Source organism: Rhipicephalus microplus, chromosome 6, assembly GCF_043290135.1.
Source record: "Rhipicephalus microplus isolate Deutch F79 chromosome 6, USDA_Rmic, whole genome shotgun sequence".
NCBI classification, from domain to species: domain Eukaryota; kingdom Metazoa; phylum Arthropoda; class Arachnida; order Ixodida; family Ixodidae; genus Rhipicephalus; species Rhipicephalus microplus.
In genome coordinates, this window is record NC_134705.1 from 109,951,098 (window position 1) to 109,965,347 (window position 14,250).

Consider the following 14,250-nt stretch of genomic DNA (forward strand, 5'->3'; position numbering starts at 1 on the left):
CGCTCTCCATCTGTAAACGGGTAACTTTTAAACGGTGGAAAAAAGGTGGCTGGCGTATAAAATACCACAATCCTAACCACGTTGGCACTGGCTGAGAACAACACTGATTCCGTGACCCCAGGTATTGTTTCGTACTTCGGTGGCTGCAAAGTCGTCGAATGGGGCCAACATAGGAGGCTATGTCAGTAAGTTGACGCAGTGAGAAAAAACTGACGCTTTATCACGGCCCCAGAATAAGGGCACGTGTTTTTTAAAAAGGCACGAGAGGTGCTGCTGCGATCACTGTAAAATCTTTCAGAAAGCGTCAAAAATATGAGCATAACAGAAAAAGCTAATTTCCTTGGAATATTCTAGAATAGGGAAGCTCATAACGGCACGTATTCTGGGTCCAGTCGTATACCCGCAGCGTCGACAAGAAATTGGGGTCTGCGAAGCTCTCAAGCGGAGCACGCATCCCGAGAACGTAATAAGTATTTCAATCGGCGACACGAACAACAGGTGACAAGGTGGGCTAAGGACCTTGCGGAGGCGAGGTCCAAGGTGGGTGTTCATGAGGAATAATTGGGCCCCAGTGTCGATTCGCCTCCAAGCAAGCATAGCACCTTCTTGCACGTCCATAATGTTTTGTCGGCTAGCCAGGGTGAACAGAGGATTTCCGGGTCCTTAGATGAATGCAGCATCACCTCCAGCATCTGCACTGGTCAGTTTTCCGAGGAGGGACTACGAGGGTATGGCGAAGATCAGCAACAAGACAGAGGAGGCTGAGAACGTTGCTGATTTTATGAGGATGGCAAGCGCTCGTAACGTGTGGCGGATGTCTGAGCATTAAGGTTCTCTGGATTTTGGCGGACGTAATAAGGTGAAGGATTAGTGTCCTCGGCAGGATACATGAATTCTTGGCGAGCATAGTACGGTGAAGATCGAGTGTCGTGTGCATGGTATGGCGCACCAGGAGACGATGGTCGACGGTAGTGACAATAGAATGAAATTAGGCCGACCCCGTTGCAGTGTAAGCATATCGGCCTGTCATCCTGTGTACACCCTTAGTTCGGATCACGGTGCCAAAACGAGGTCGGAAGTGGACAGTAGGATGAAGCAGGGCTGACCATGGGACGAGTCAGAGCACGTAAGACTGGATACCCGCGTTCGCCAGTTCTTCGAGCACGACTGCCTGGATCAATGTCACTGTCGGATGGGCGTCCTCGTAGGAATGAGCCAAGGAAGCAGATGGGAATGCAACATGGATCTCTCGCCGCGCAAGGCGCTGGAAGTTTTCAGGTAATGAGCGGCTAGAGCTGAACGTCTTCGCACGACGACGTTACGGGGAGACGACAAAATGCTGATGTATTTACAGTATTTAGACGAACAAAGTGATCGTGAAAACAGTAGTTAAGATGGCACAAACAGGAGACAGCCCGTCCTCCTCTTCGTCGACCAGTAGGTGAGCGGCGCCTAGCAATATTGTTGAGATTCCAACTTTCAGCAAGCATATTTGCTTAACATCAGCACCAGGTTTGTCGTTGAAACTAGAAAAAAGCATCGCGAGAATACTTTTTTTGAAAAACCACTCTTGCAGAACAATCCTCAGAACACGGAAGGCTGTCTTGTTACCATGAAATGATGTTTTCGGAAACGCTTCAGAAATTAGCACTTTTCAGTTCACTGAAAAGAACATTTTTCTTTGAAGTACATTAATAATGCCCACCAAAATTGCTGGAACTTGTGGTAATAAATTAGCTTTATTCATAACGTCGCTTAGAAAACCAGGATAGGAGCCTTGAAAAACACATTTTTGTTTGACAAAACACAGGACCCAGCAGCATCCCGTGTTAGCGATTTTTAAAATCATTAAGGAAATCGCTTTCTCGGTGAGCAGCAAGTAGCTCAGGCGGCATTTTTTTATACCAACAAAGGTGTGCAGCGATAAAAACTTCTATAAATACTAGCATATTAAGACATCGGAAAGTATGAGCAATACTTTCTGACGCATGTAAAATGTATCGCGTGCAGAATTTTATTACAACAGGGAATGTTCCTACATTTTCATTTCAGACAAGGTTATTCGGCATGCGATGCGATTTCACAAGTCACTGTGTAGTAGGCACGTGTTGCTTACGAAGGAACACGGAGCTGACCACTTGTCAGCTATTGGCCCGTGAGAACCAACCATGCAGCCTGCAAGCTGTACAAGGAATATTCACACCACACTGCCCATGTGGACATGGTGAAAGTAATTGTGATTCCTTCACTTGGCATCCAGCATGAACTTCTACAACCTGCAGTATGGTTGAGTGTCCCCAACATGCCAGAAGAAACTAAGAACGCTTCTCGAAGGTTATATATATATATATATATACATATATATATATATATATATATATATATATATATATATATATATATATATATATATATATATATATAGCGCACTGATTGCTACAAGTGTGCCCACACTTTCATTTTAGCCATTTATGGTGTTCAATGGGTGTATGTGGTATGACTCACGTTGTTCACTTTGCCGGTTTCTATATGTTTTTATAGGTGCGACTGACAATTTGTCGAACGATAGGCCGGTAGGGTTAAGGTGTTCCAATACAGGTAGATTCGGGGCTGATTTTGTGTCGGCTCTGTGATTATTGAAACGAATCCTAAAGGGGCCGTTTCCGTTTCCGATGTATCGCTTGCCACACACGTTGCATTCAAATAGATGTACCTCATTAGAGGAATCACATGTTAGATTTCCTTGTACGTTAATCGAAAAGCTGAACTGCGTGCTGGTTGCCTGGCTTGTCTCTCGCATTGCTTTGCATACAGTACATCAATGTTTAGAGAAGGTCGGCATGAACTGTCCGAAGTTGAAGTATTGATATGAGTGTTTATAACTGTGTCTCTGAGCTTCCTTGTTGGTGGGTAAACGACGCCAAGAGCCGATGGGAATGCGCGTTTCAGACGTTCACTTTGTTCTAGTATGTTGTATTGCCGTCTAAGCATTTTGAGAACGTTAGGAAAATTCATACTGTAATTTAAAAACAAGTATGTCTGTTGCAGAGTTTGTTGTGGGGGCTGCTTCATAAGAAGGTCGTCACGTTGCCGTTTTCTAACTTTTTGAATGGCGTCACCAATTACATGTGGAGGATAATTCTGTTTATCGAGGATTTGTTTTAGCCTTTCAGAGCTCGCGTGGAAATCAATGTCTTTGGAGCAAATTCTCTTATAACGTTGGGCTTCGCCGTATGAAATGCTGTTTTTACAATAGCATAGATGATCACTTTGGTTATAGAGGCTCTGTTGTCGATCCGTGGGTTTGCGGTAAAAAGTTGTGGAAAGTTTGTCATCTTCTATTTTTATGGTAACGTCAATAAAATTACTTTTACCTGTGAGTAGGTGTGTGTGAAGTGTATGTTCAGATGCACGTTATTGTAAGCATCGATAAAGTTTAGCCGTTCATGTTCGCTAAAATTCCAAACAAGAAAAATGTCGTCAATGCTCAACCTATATAGGAGTGGTTTCAAGTAAGTTTGGGTCGAAAATTCTGTTTCTAGTTTACGCACGAAATGTTAGCATAGTTTGGTGCGAGCTTGATACCCATGGCAGTTCCTCTGATTTGTCGAATGTTCTTTAGGTTAAACTCAAATGAGTTCAATTCCAAAAATAGCCTTGTGAGACTTGCGATGGAAGGAAAATCTGGGGTGTCAGGTTGTCTATGGTATGTGTACGTGTTTTTAATGCCGCTATGCCATCATTGTGAGAAATATTTCTATACAATGAGGACACAGCAAAAGTAACTAAGTACGAATGTTTCGCAACGCGCAGGTCTGCAATATCTCGAAGAAAATGTGTCGTGTCCTTTACTTACGACGCGAGAGTGCAATAAATGTGGCCTATAATTTTTTTAACGTACACCTATATGAGCTAGGTTAATGTACCTGTACGTTATTGAATTTCTAATTCTTCTGGAGTATGTAAAAGCGACCTGAAAAAGGGTGTACTGGTCGCTATAATTTCTGCTCACTGCGTGTTATTCTTCCTTCGTCCAACAGCTCCTTCAGTTCTGTTGTTACAATACTCGTGTATTTTTATGTCGGATCTCCTGCAAGGCGTTTGTAGAGTTCGTTAGTCGTTTGGTTGACCGCATGCTTCTTCTAAGTGGTCGGCTGTATTCAAGACTACAATCGCCCCTCCTTTGACAGCGCGTTTCATTACTATGTCAGTCCTAGACGCTAGGTTTTGCATACTCTTTTTCTCGAATTTTATCGTGTTTTCCTGCTTTCCCTTTTGTGTTGTCTACTCCTATAGTATATATTTCTGGACCACGTTACTAAATGACTTCAGACACTTGCCTCGGTGACTGTTTGGTGTCCGATTGTTTATTCAGTGGCGGGAGCCTTTGGACTGTTAAAAGGCTCGTCTAAGAAATATTCGTGCAGCCTCAATTTTCTAGCGAAATTGCCGAGATCTCCAAGTGGAGTGAAGGTCATCAAAAGTTTTTCTACTTTTTCAAAAGTTTATTATTTTAGATTATATTTATACTTCAGGGGTTGACAAACTCATGTCCAATAGGTTTATAATCGCATTGTCGCTGTAGGTGTTGAGAGGTGCGTTCTCTTTCGTGCCGTGAGTGGCCTCGTGGGCGGATGTGTTGTAGTTATATGGTATAGCGTCTGGAAGTGTGGGGTTCGAAACATCATCTCTGTTAAGGTTGTGTATATTATTTTTATGACCTCTTGGTATATATTCTGTTCGAACTGTGTTAGTAGGTTTATTTCCTGGTTTGAGAAGTGGTTTTTGTCGCAAAGAATGGTGTTGGTCGTGGGGGTCAGTTTTGGTAATTGTTTTCCATGGTCGTTAATTGCAATTTCTGTTAGCTTGATAGATACCACAGTCGCTCACGCCATCGACTTCGGATTAGTGATGGTCAGTCAAAAAAAAAACCATGACTCGCAAGCCCTTACCTTAGCCGGCCCCCGTCTACTATAAAGGGACCACCTTCCAACTACTCTAAAGGCAATACTTCTAAAAAAATACACACTCATGACGCCCCTTGCATAGCACAGTGAATCCTGGAACGTTTCCAATTTTAAGCCTCTCTTTTGTCGTCCTATTATGATTTTCTTACTCAAAATAGTATAAACATGAGTGCGAACAGATTGCGCCCTCATTACTGACAAAGGCCAGAGCTCAAAATTTTTTAATTAAACGCTTTCGACTGGTGAATCTAACTGAATGAATATATATATATATATATATATATATTTATAGTTATCACATGTGTAATTTAGGTATGTGCACCAGTGTAGCGGGGAACATGGTGGGAGAAGAAGAAGACGTTCGGTTGGTGGCAAGAGCTCGCTGCTGCACCTTCACTGCTGTATACCGTCGAGTCGACCGTTACGTTGGCTCTGAATTAACCCCTTCTCGTAGATGAAACAGAGTGGTGGAGGTGCGGGGTGAAAACCAAACTCATTACTGACACGGTTGCACCTGTGTCCACCAATGCCAGTTTGGTACACCACCAATAAGCACTCGAACCTTATTTCTAAACATAGAAGCTAACAGAGGTATATCTGTTGAAATCGAAGACTGTCCGGCGACCTCACCTCCAAAGGCCGCGCCGGCTAGTTTTCCGTAGGAGGCAAGGAGTGGCGGAGCCGAGGAGACGGTAATCGGTTGGCGCGAGGGGCAGGTGGTGGCGTCACACTGCGGTCAGAGGCCGGAGATTGGTTTCGTAGTGGTCCTAAGCTCTCGTAAGACGCGATTCCCAGGAATGTCGGTGCTCGGGTAACGCCAGAACAGGTAAATCTCGGTGATCGGTCGTACCTTGGCGGCTGCCGGTTGTTGCAATACCTGGCATTGTGTCCTTCGAAGCCATAGTTGTAGCGGACTGGTAGAAAACGCTCGCCGAACCAATGCTGAGACCGCTCAGCTGTGAAGGGTGGGTGACGAGCTTGCTGATCGGGGGCTGCCCACCTCTGCGTGGCGGGGCCGTGACGAAGGCGTTGGCCTTATCGCTGGTCGGCCGCAAATGAGTCACGACGTGGCCGCGGATTTCCAGTTTCGCTGAGTTCTGCCACACATATCGATGGTGGCAAAGGAGCTAATGGCGCCGCCGTGTAGTAGGGTAGATTAGTAGATGGATAAGGAACGGTTTCGTCAACCCTACCACCTTGTCGCTGCAGCTCTTCACTCACAATTGCCCGAATAGTAGCGGCAAGGTCGATGGGTGGGCTCACGTCGACGCTGGCGACCGTTGTCACATTTGCCAGCCTACCAAATTTCGGGGCGATGCGACGAGTCTTCAATTTTTCAAACGTGCGGCAGTGATGTTGGACGTCGGAGACAGAGGTGAGGTCATCCCTGCCTATCAGAAAATTGTAAACGTCTCCCGCTATGCTTTTCAAGAGGTGTCAGACCCTGTCTTCTTCACACTTCTGCGGGTTTATAATCTTGCAAAGCTTAAGAACGCCCTCTATATAAGCAGTGCAAGTTTCTCCAGGAGTCTGGGCTCTTCCAGCAAGAGTCCGCTCCACGCTTTTCTTTTTTAAGGCGGAGTCACCATAACACCTCTTAAGTTCTTGAGCAAACAGAGCCCATGTTGTCAAGGACTGTTGGTTTTCATACCACATCAGGGCAGTGTCCGTGAGAAACAGTGCGACGTTTTCCAGCTGATCGATAGAGTTCCAGTGGTTGTACCGGCTCACCCTTTTGTAGTGCGTTAGCCACGCGTCCACATCTTCTCCTGCCATTCCCGCCAACGGGCGGGGTTCCATGTAGTGATGCCTAGGTGTAGCCAGCGTAGAGCTGCGCGAAGTCGAGGCGGTTGATTACTGACCTTCGCTCTGGGCCAGGACGACTGTTGTCGGCGGCAGACCGGAAAGACGACGGCTCCGGCGAACTCCGAACAGCTGTGGCTCCGTGGTACGTCGACGTGCCGTACCCAGCACCTCCACCACTCTGTTGCGTCTACGAGAGGGGTTTATTCAGAGCCGACGTAACGGTCGACTCAACGGTATACAGCAGTGAATGCTCAGCAGCGAGCTCTTGCCACCAACCGAACGTCCTCTTCTTCTCCCACCACCATGTTCCCCGCTACACAGGTGCACATACCTAAATTACACATGTGGTAACAATATATATATATATATATATATATATATATATATATATAAATATAAATAAATAAATATATATATATATATATATATATATATATATATATATATATATATATATATATATATATATATATATATATATATATGGTATCTCCTTATTACTGATTTGTTTTCCTGACCACTTTTTAAAACGACGGTGTGAATAATGGGACAAGGCAGTGTGCAGAGTTCGGCTGTTTTCAGCATCCGACGTTTTTTAGAAATATTCCTAGTAATACAAACATTATTACCTAATATAATATTAGTATTATTAACAGTGATAATGCTGGTATGTGTGCATATATGTTATAAGTCACAGAGATGACGCAAGAACCATCATATATAACTGATTCCGAACTTGACGTACATTCAGGCTCCTAAGATACGAACATCAGCGAGATGAGCGAAAACCATCATAGCGGCGCGATCAAAATACATCACTGTGAAGAAATTATAAATGATTACAAAAACTTCAATCCTCTCAAGTTGATACGAGTATGGTATCAGACTAAGATATAAGGACATTTAGGAAATGAGGAGCAGATTTAAAAAATCGCAATAATATTATTCAAAATTCAAGTGAAGCTAACAATATACTGTCCACCGCAAAAGTTTCTGCGATGTGAAGCGCGTGGCATAGCAATGGAAAACTGCTTTACTGCGTCACCTACTGCACCGCAGGGTGGTGTCGTTGCTCTCATACACGGCACCGGTGATCAGGAAAGGTGCGTTTAATGGTGCATTCAGACGACGGACCGAATCCGGATTTCGCGTGGACGCGGACTGGTAATCCGCGGATGATCCGCCTGCAGGCGCATTCACACGACGGACAGTGTCCTAGGAGAAAACAGCCAGATTACCCTCGACAGCAGGTTCAGCGCTCACCTACGCGCGCTGAAAGCAGACCGGTTTGAGAGTATTCAACATGGAGGCCCGCAAGAAGCGACGCTTTACTGCGGTGTTTGTCGCGTTGTGACAAATGAACGAGGAGTGTTATTCTTTCAGGAGAAAAGGGAGTTGCTGGCAGAATGTTCTTTTACCTACATTGTTCCCCACTTGTAGAACTTCTGAACGCGTCTCCCATTCTTTCTTTAGAAGCGGCACGTCGCCTGTATCAGAAGTTAGAATATTTCACCATCATGACGGCTGAGAATCTCGCGTGTCAAACGACGGCGGCGACATTTCCTGAACCACCAAAAGTGATTTCTGCATATTTAATCACCTGAGAACAAAGCGCCCAGAAACTATGTAAACCATGCTCAAGCGTAGATGATGCTGACCAGTCATGCAGCTATTCGCGAGCCATGGAGGACATGCCGCGACCAGACGAAAAGTGTACTGGTTGCCAGAAACCCCGAGCTAATCCGCTGAAGTATCTGCTTTTCCCCGCCAGAATCCCGATGTGAGAAACAATTGCGGTCATCCGTCCGCGAGCCCCACAGACGAGTCGCAGACAAGGGGAATCGCTGATGTGAGGTCACGTGACGCGCCGTCCGTCCCGCTAAATCCGGATTCGGTCCGTCATCTGAATGCACCATAAACAACGCACCGCTGCGGGATAAATATCGGACGTCGTGACCGATGCTCTCAACTCTATGGTGCACGCCAATTTAGGTGGCACAGCAACGCAGTTTTTTGCCAGTCTGCCACGTGCTCCTCATCTCGCGAACGTTCAAGGCTTACAGCGCGTAAATTTCAAAATAAAACACACTGAAGCAGAGTAGGGTTGGCCAAAATGAGATACGGAAAAAAACGCCACATTCTAACCATACCGACGCCTGTAGCATATAAAAAACTACTTTTCTTTGTTCCTTTTTTTCAGCCATAAGAGCTAATCTTCATCTACTTTTTCGTTTGTAAAATTCGATGTTAGTGCTGAGAAACTTAATCAGCGTGTTTAGGTGTGTTTGCGACCCGTCAAAAAAGGGCGACATTCTGCTCGGCAAAGTTTTTGTATCCATGCATGAAACTACTGCTGCACCAGTACAGCAACATAAATGTTTCTTTTGTTACTTTAGAGTACAGGCTACATACCACCGAAAGTTTACTTAGTTTGGTGCCCAGAGAAATGGCGAAAATTTTCATTGAGTTGTGGCTTGTAAAAGGGGCAAAACATGACAAAACAATGCATCCAATTGCCTCACGGAGTGCCTTAATATTTGAACAAATAAGTACTACTCGTAATATATTGTATTGCTTCGTTTAGGAGGGTTCCGACATTCAAGACATTATCGTTCAGAGTTTCTAGAAGAAAACTTTATGAAAAAGCACTGATTGCATTTCAATACATGACTGCCTCTAATCATGCTGCAACGAGGTGTTTTTTCTCTAAGGATGATCCTAAGAGACGCATAAACATTGACGGAATCTCCAACTTCATTTGTTCACAAAGACGTCATGGGATTTACTTTTAACGTCGTTTATCCAATACCCTATTGTAAAAAAAATGAGCGCTAGAAAATCTGAAGCTAGAACAATTTTAGTTTCATTGCATCACAAAACCTGCCGGATGAAGTTAAAAGACTTGAAATTCCTGAGCATCTCTCCATCAAAACGGCAATAAGAAGTAAAAAAGATGTGTCCAGCATATCTATCCTTCATTTTTTGAAAAATTCAATGATTTGCAAGAGTTGAACAAAACATAGCATTGGCAAAAAGAAAGACTGGAGCTGTTGAAACTGCAAGGAGTTTTGGAGCTGAAAAACACCACGCTCTGTCTCAAGTCCAAGGACTGGGCTCTTTTAGACTGCGTATGGGCACAGAAAGTGAATTTCAAGTATCTCCACAGCGAAACTGAAGAAATGACGTTTTTCACTCTGTATTGTTTTGCCCGGAAGTTAGAACAAATTGAGACATCTTGAGCAATTTTATTTTATTTTTCGAATGGCGTTTTGCACAGTGGAAACATATCAACGTTTATGTAGCCTATACCTTGTATCCTAAGAAATGTTTCTGTATAGATGAGTAAATTGAAGGATTAAAGTGAAAATAAATATTCGTGGCTTTAACAATTTTGTCCCAATTTATGCCACCGTTAGGCGAAGGTAAGTATACATTGCAATACGTAAAATCCAAATGAATGCATGTATATGCTTTTAAAAACACTTCATTCGAAGTTTTCTAGTATTTTAGGTTCTTTTTACAATATTATACAGGTCACATTCGCTTATTTTACTATTTAGCGGAAAACTGCTGCATATGTCAACTAATTGCTGATTGATTCTTCGCCGTACCATGTTCTATGTGGAATTAAAATAAGTGACGTCCTTCCTAAGTTATGTCCAGTGTCACGAGTGAGGTACATACAGCCAATTGAAGAAAAGCCTTGTTGGGTACAATTATAAGTAATAATTGTTAGTTCAAACTTATAGCAGTCTGAGAAGGACTATTCATGACCAACATAAAACAAATTGCTAAGGATCTTTCACAATCTTTAATACTTTCAATGCTTCTTGTCGTAGTAGTGTATCTTAGTCCTTGTGCGCCACTCTTGTTACATGTGCCGTCAACTGAGCATATGTGAGATATATATTCAGTATGTGAGTTATATATGCACAACAAAAAGCACAGCTGTTCTGTCAGAGAATGTGCGAGATGACTCATGCGGCTGAAAACAAGTATAAGACGATCCGTTGACATTTCGACATGAGTGATGTCATTAGGCCAGCCCAAGTTATTTAGGACGCTACGCCCAGACACATGCAACAACTGTTGCTACATGTGATTTATACGTTTACATTACGCATTAGAATTTTGCGTTGTAGTTTACTCATCTTTATTTCCCCCGACGCTGTGGTCTAGTGGCCAAGGTACTCGGCTGCTGACCTGCAGGTCGCGGGGTCAAATCCCAGCTGCGGTGGCTGCATTTTCAATGTAGGCAGAAATGTTGTAGGCCCGTGTGCTCAGGTTCGGGCGCACGTTAAAGAATCCCAGGTGGTCGAAATTTTTGGAGCCCTTCACTACGGCATCTCTCATAATCATATGGTGGTGTTGATGCGTTCAACACCACATATCAATCAATGAACCAATCAATAAATTTCCTATTTTTATTTCTAGCTTAGACAGAGAGGGCGAGCATGACCATATAATGTGACATTACGAGCTTTCGTAAAAGTCTTGGCGTATTTATTTTCTTCAAACGCACAATCTTCACAGACACGAAGTGGTAGATTTGAGGCAATTACATAACCAGACCTTGCCAAGCCAGTTCACTTTAGGAGGATGTATCCAGACGTATATCCAGATGATACCTGGGAATTTCGGGGCTGAACTCACGCATAACTAAGGAACATGTTCTGTAAATGTGCACTAATAGCAGAAGAAAGTGCACACTCCCCAGATGAAACTGTGGCGCTGTGGACGGCCGCACTGCGCCGCTGCAACTTCCAGGACCAACTATGGGTCATCCGCAGCTCGGTGAGGCGGCAAGAAAAGAGGGTCTCCGGTCCTCCTCGGAGGGTGCCTAGGCCCAGACAACAAATTCGCAGGAGTTATCAATGAAGTTGTTTTACAATTGTTTCACAGATGTTTAAAACTGGTAATTTGTACAGTGTTGCCAGTTGTTTTACAGCACACCCTAATTTAGGCATACTGAAGAGTAGTGTGAAGCGTTTATTTAAGTGCGGCTGCCACGGCCGGAACTCGCTACCGCGACACTCAAGTCAGCCGTTAAAGACCGAAACCAATTAACCACCTGGCGGGTTTAGACCCATCATTTTGCTTTATATATATTGACCTTGAAAGTATGCCGGACGAAGGTGTACAGAGCTGTCAGAGATGAAGCTTTTGGGTAACCTGCATTAAATTCTATTTTGGTACAAGAATACCTAGTTTTACTGGGTACAATTTGTAGAAACTCGAGAATTGATAGAAAAACGAGCAATCGAATTCTTTTTCTAGACAAAATAAAAACTGCTTTCTTTTCGTGATCTTCATGTTGAGGGTGCACGAGCTTTGGTACGTACATTTTCACCTATTGAACGATTTTGAACTTATCGAACTAAAAGTGATTTTATGTGTTTTTTGCAGTAACTCAATATTTTTATTAATATTACTGTACCTACAACTACATGACTTCCTAAACAAAACTTGCACTGCTCTTTTCGATCCATAAACATGTTAGGCTAGTTGTGTAATATTATTTAACAACTGTCATTTTGCGTACATAACGAACATCTTTTTTTCAGGACAATGCGTGAACCACATTTGTGTGAAAACAAAACGCAAGCGAAGCCCTTCGCCAAATGCAGGCCCCCCGAAACGAAGACGCGTTGTGCTAACTAGACGCCCTTTACAACATGAAAACCTATACTAACTTTTTTCTTTCCTTCCTTCCTACCTTCCTTCCTCCTTCCTTCCTTCCTTCCTTCCTTCCAACCTGCCTTCCTTCTTTCCTTTCTTCATTCCTTTCTTCCTTCCTTCCTCTATTGAAATAAAAAACTAATAAACATTTTTTTATATTTTGCAGAGCACAAATCTGTACTGTTGATCACTTGTTGGATTTTAGTGTACAGTATCGAACTGCATTTGCCACACTGTATACTACAGTCACTTTTTACGGGACAACGTTGAAGAGCTCATTTCACGGAAATGCCGGCATTGGCATCCCTGTTGACTTCATTGATTGTGAGCAAAAAGTCATCTTCTCTGTGATTTCAAGATGTCGAAATGTTCAAATACAGTAACGACTGACAATTTCTGGGTAAGACATGATCAAACTCAGGTCATCCACGTAGCAAGTAGCTTTTCCACCTCTGAGTCACGAATGTTTTTGTAGTATTTCTCCCATAAGGTATTGGAAATTGTCACAAGTGTATTTAGTGATTTATTTCATTTGCATACACAGATAGACAAGGACACAGAGGAAAGAGGGAGAGAGCAAGCTGGCAACTGCTGTGCCCCTCCAGGTGGCAGTTGCCAGCTTGCTATGATGGAGTGATGCATTCACTGAGCGAAAAATATCGCTCAAGCACTCCGCAAGCAATCAAAGGCTTACATACTTATATTCTGTGCATGTCCACAAAAACAAAAAAAGTCCTTCGAAACCAGTTGAACAGGAAGGCTGGTAAGAATGCACACCTCATCAAATTAGGGTCGAAGTCTGGCGTGTTGTCAAGTTCTTCATAAGTGTTCTTTTAGTCGAAAGTCCGGTGCACAAAATGCATACTTGAAGAAATGTTGGTACCTGCATTATGGGCTTGTGCGCATTTTACACACTGTGCAGCCCAAGAAGAAATACCACGCGAAAGTCCCTTGACGAAGAGATGTTAGGAGATGGTTCCGTGGAGTATGTGAAACAATGTAAATATATTTTTAGCGGCTTGTTGACAGATGTCCTAAAACAGAATGGCATCTTTGCAGCTAATAAAAGAGTGCTCAGTTGCATCTGGTTGGCGACAGAGACAGCAGTTATTTGAAGAAACAAAAAATGACTTCCTTTCCAGCCATCGTTTCACCAGCAGTGTATCAGTATGTAGTTTATGAAGAAGGTTGTTTTATAAAAAGTAGACAATTCTCTAACACATTTAAGTATATCATGTCTTTGAAGATTGTAATATATTATCGGCGGTAAATGGAAGGTGTAAAAAACGTGGATAACAAATATGTTCCGTATTCTTCTCGATATTTTGTGTGAGTCTGGGTACGTATGCGTGATACTGTTTCGAGTCTCCAACCTTTACTGTGTACTCTGTTCGTCTTGTCCGGGATGTCATTACTTGGGCGTGAAGTTAATACCTGGCTGCAATATAGGATCTTGAGAGGGAGAACGAAGTGTCATTTTGTGTATATGTGATGTTATGAAGATGTACGTTTTGTGCAAACTGGAATTGCGTATTGTTTTTACATGACATAGTAACTTAATATAGAATTTTGGAGAGGACTCAGCAGGATTTTTTTTGTGTACTTGTTTGAAGTGTCGTTGTGTTCGTATAGGATTGTGTAGAGGACAACGTAAAAGACTTTTGTTGGACGTGGTAAAGTGCACACTTACTGGCAGTTTTTTTCCATGAAGAAGCACTTTTCTAAAAGGGGGCTTTTGTGATGTGAATATGCGCGTTTGAAAACTGCGCGACACCATGAGCCTAAACCGAAGATTACG

The 14,250-nt window shown here is 43.1% G+C and overlaps 1 protein-coding gene across 1 annotated transcript in view; it reads left to right on the plus strand.

The window, feature by feature from the left end:
- The window catches only part of LOC142764869 (U-scoloptoxin(18)-Er1a-like), a 79,993-nt gene extending 67,471 nt beyond the window's left edge, over positions 1-12,522 (plus strand). Inside the window, exon 4 of the mRNA XM_075865410.1 lies at positions 12,338-12,522. Coding sequence (XP_075721525.1) covers positions 12,338-12,465 — 128 coding nt within the window. The 3' untranslated portion in view covers positions 12,466-12,522. The remainder of the gene's footprint in view (positions 1-12,337) is intronic.
- Positions 12,523-14,250: the final 1,728 nt, after the last annotated feature.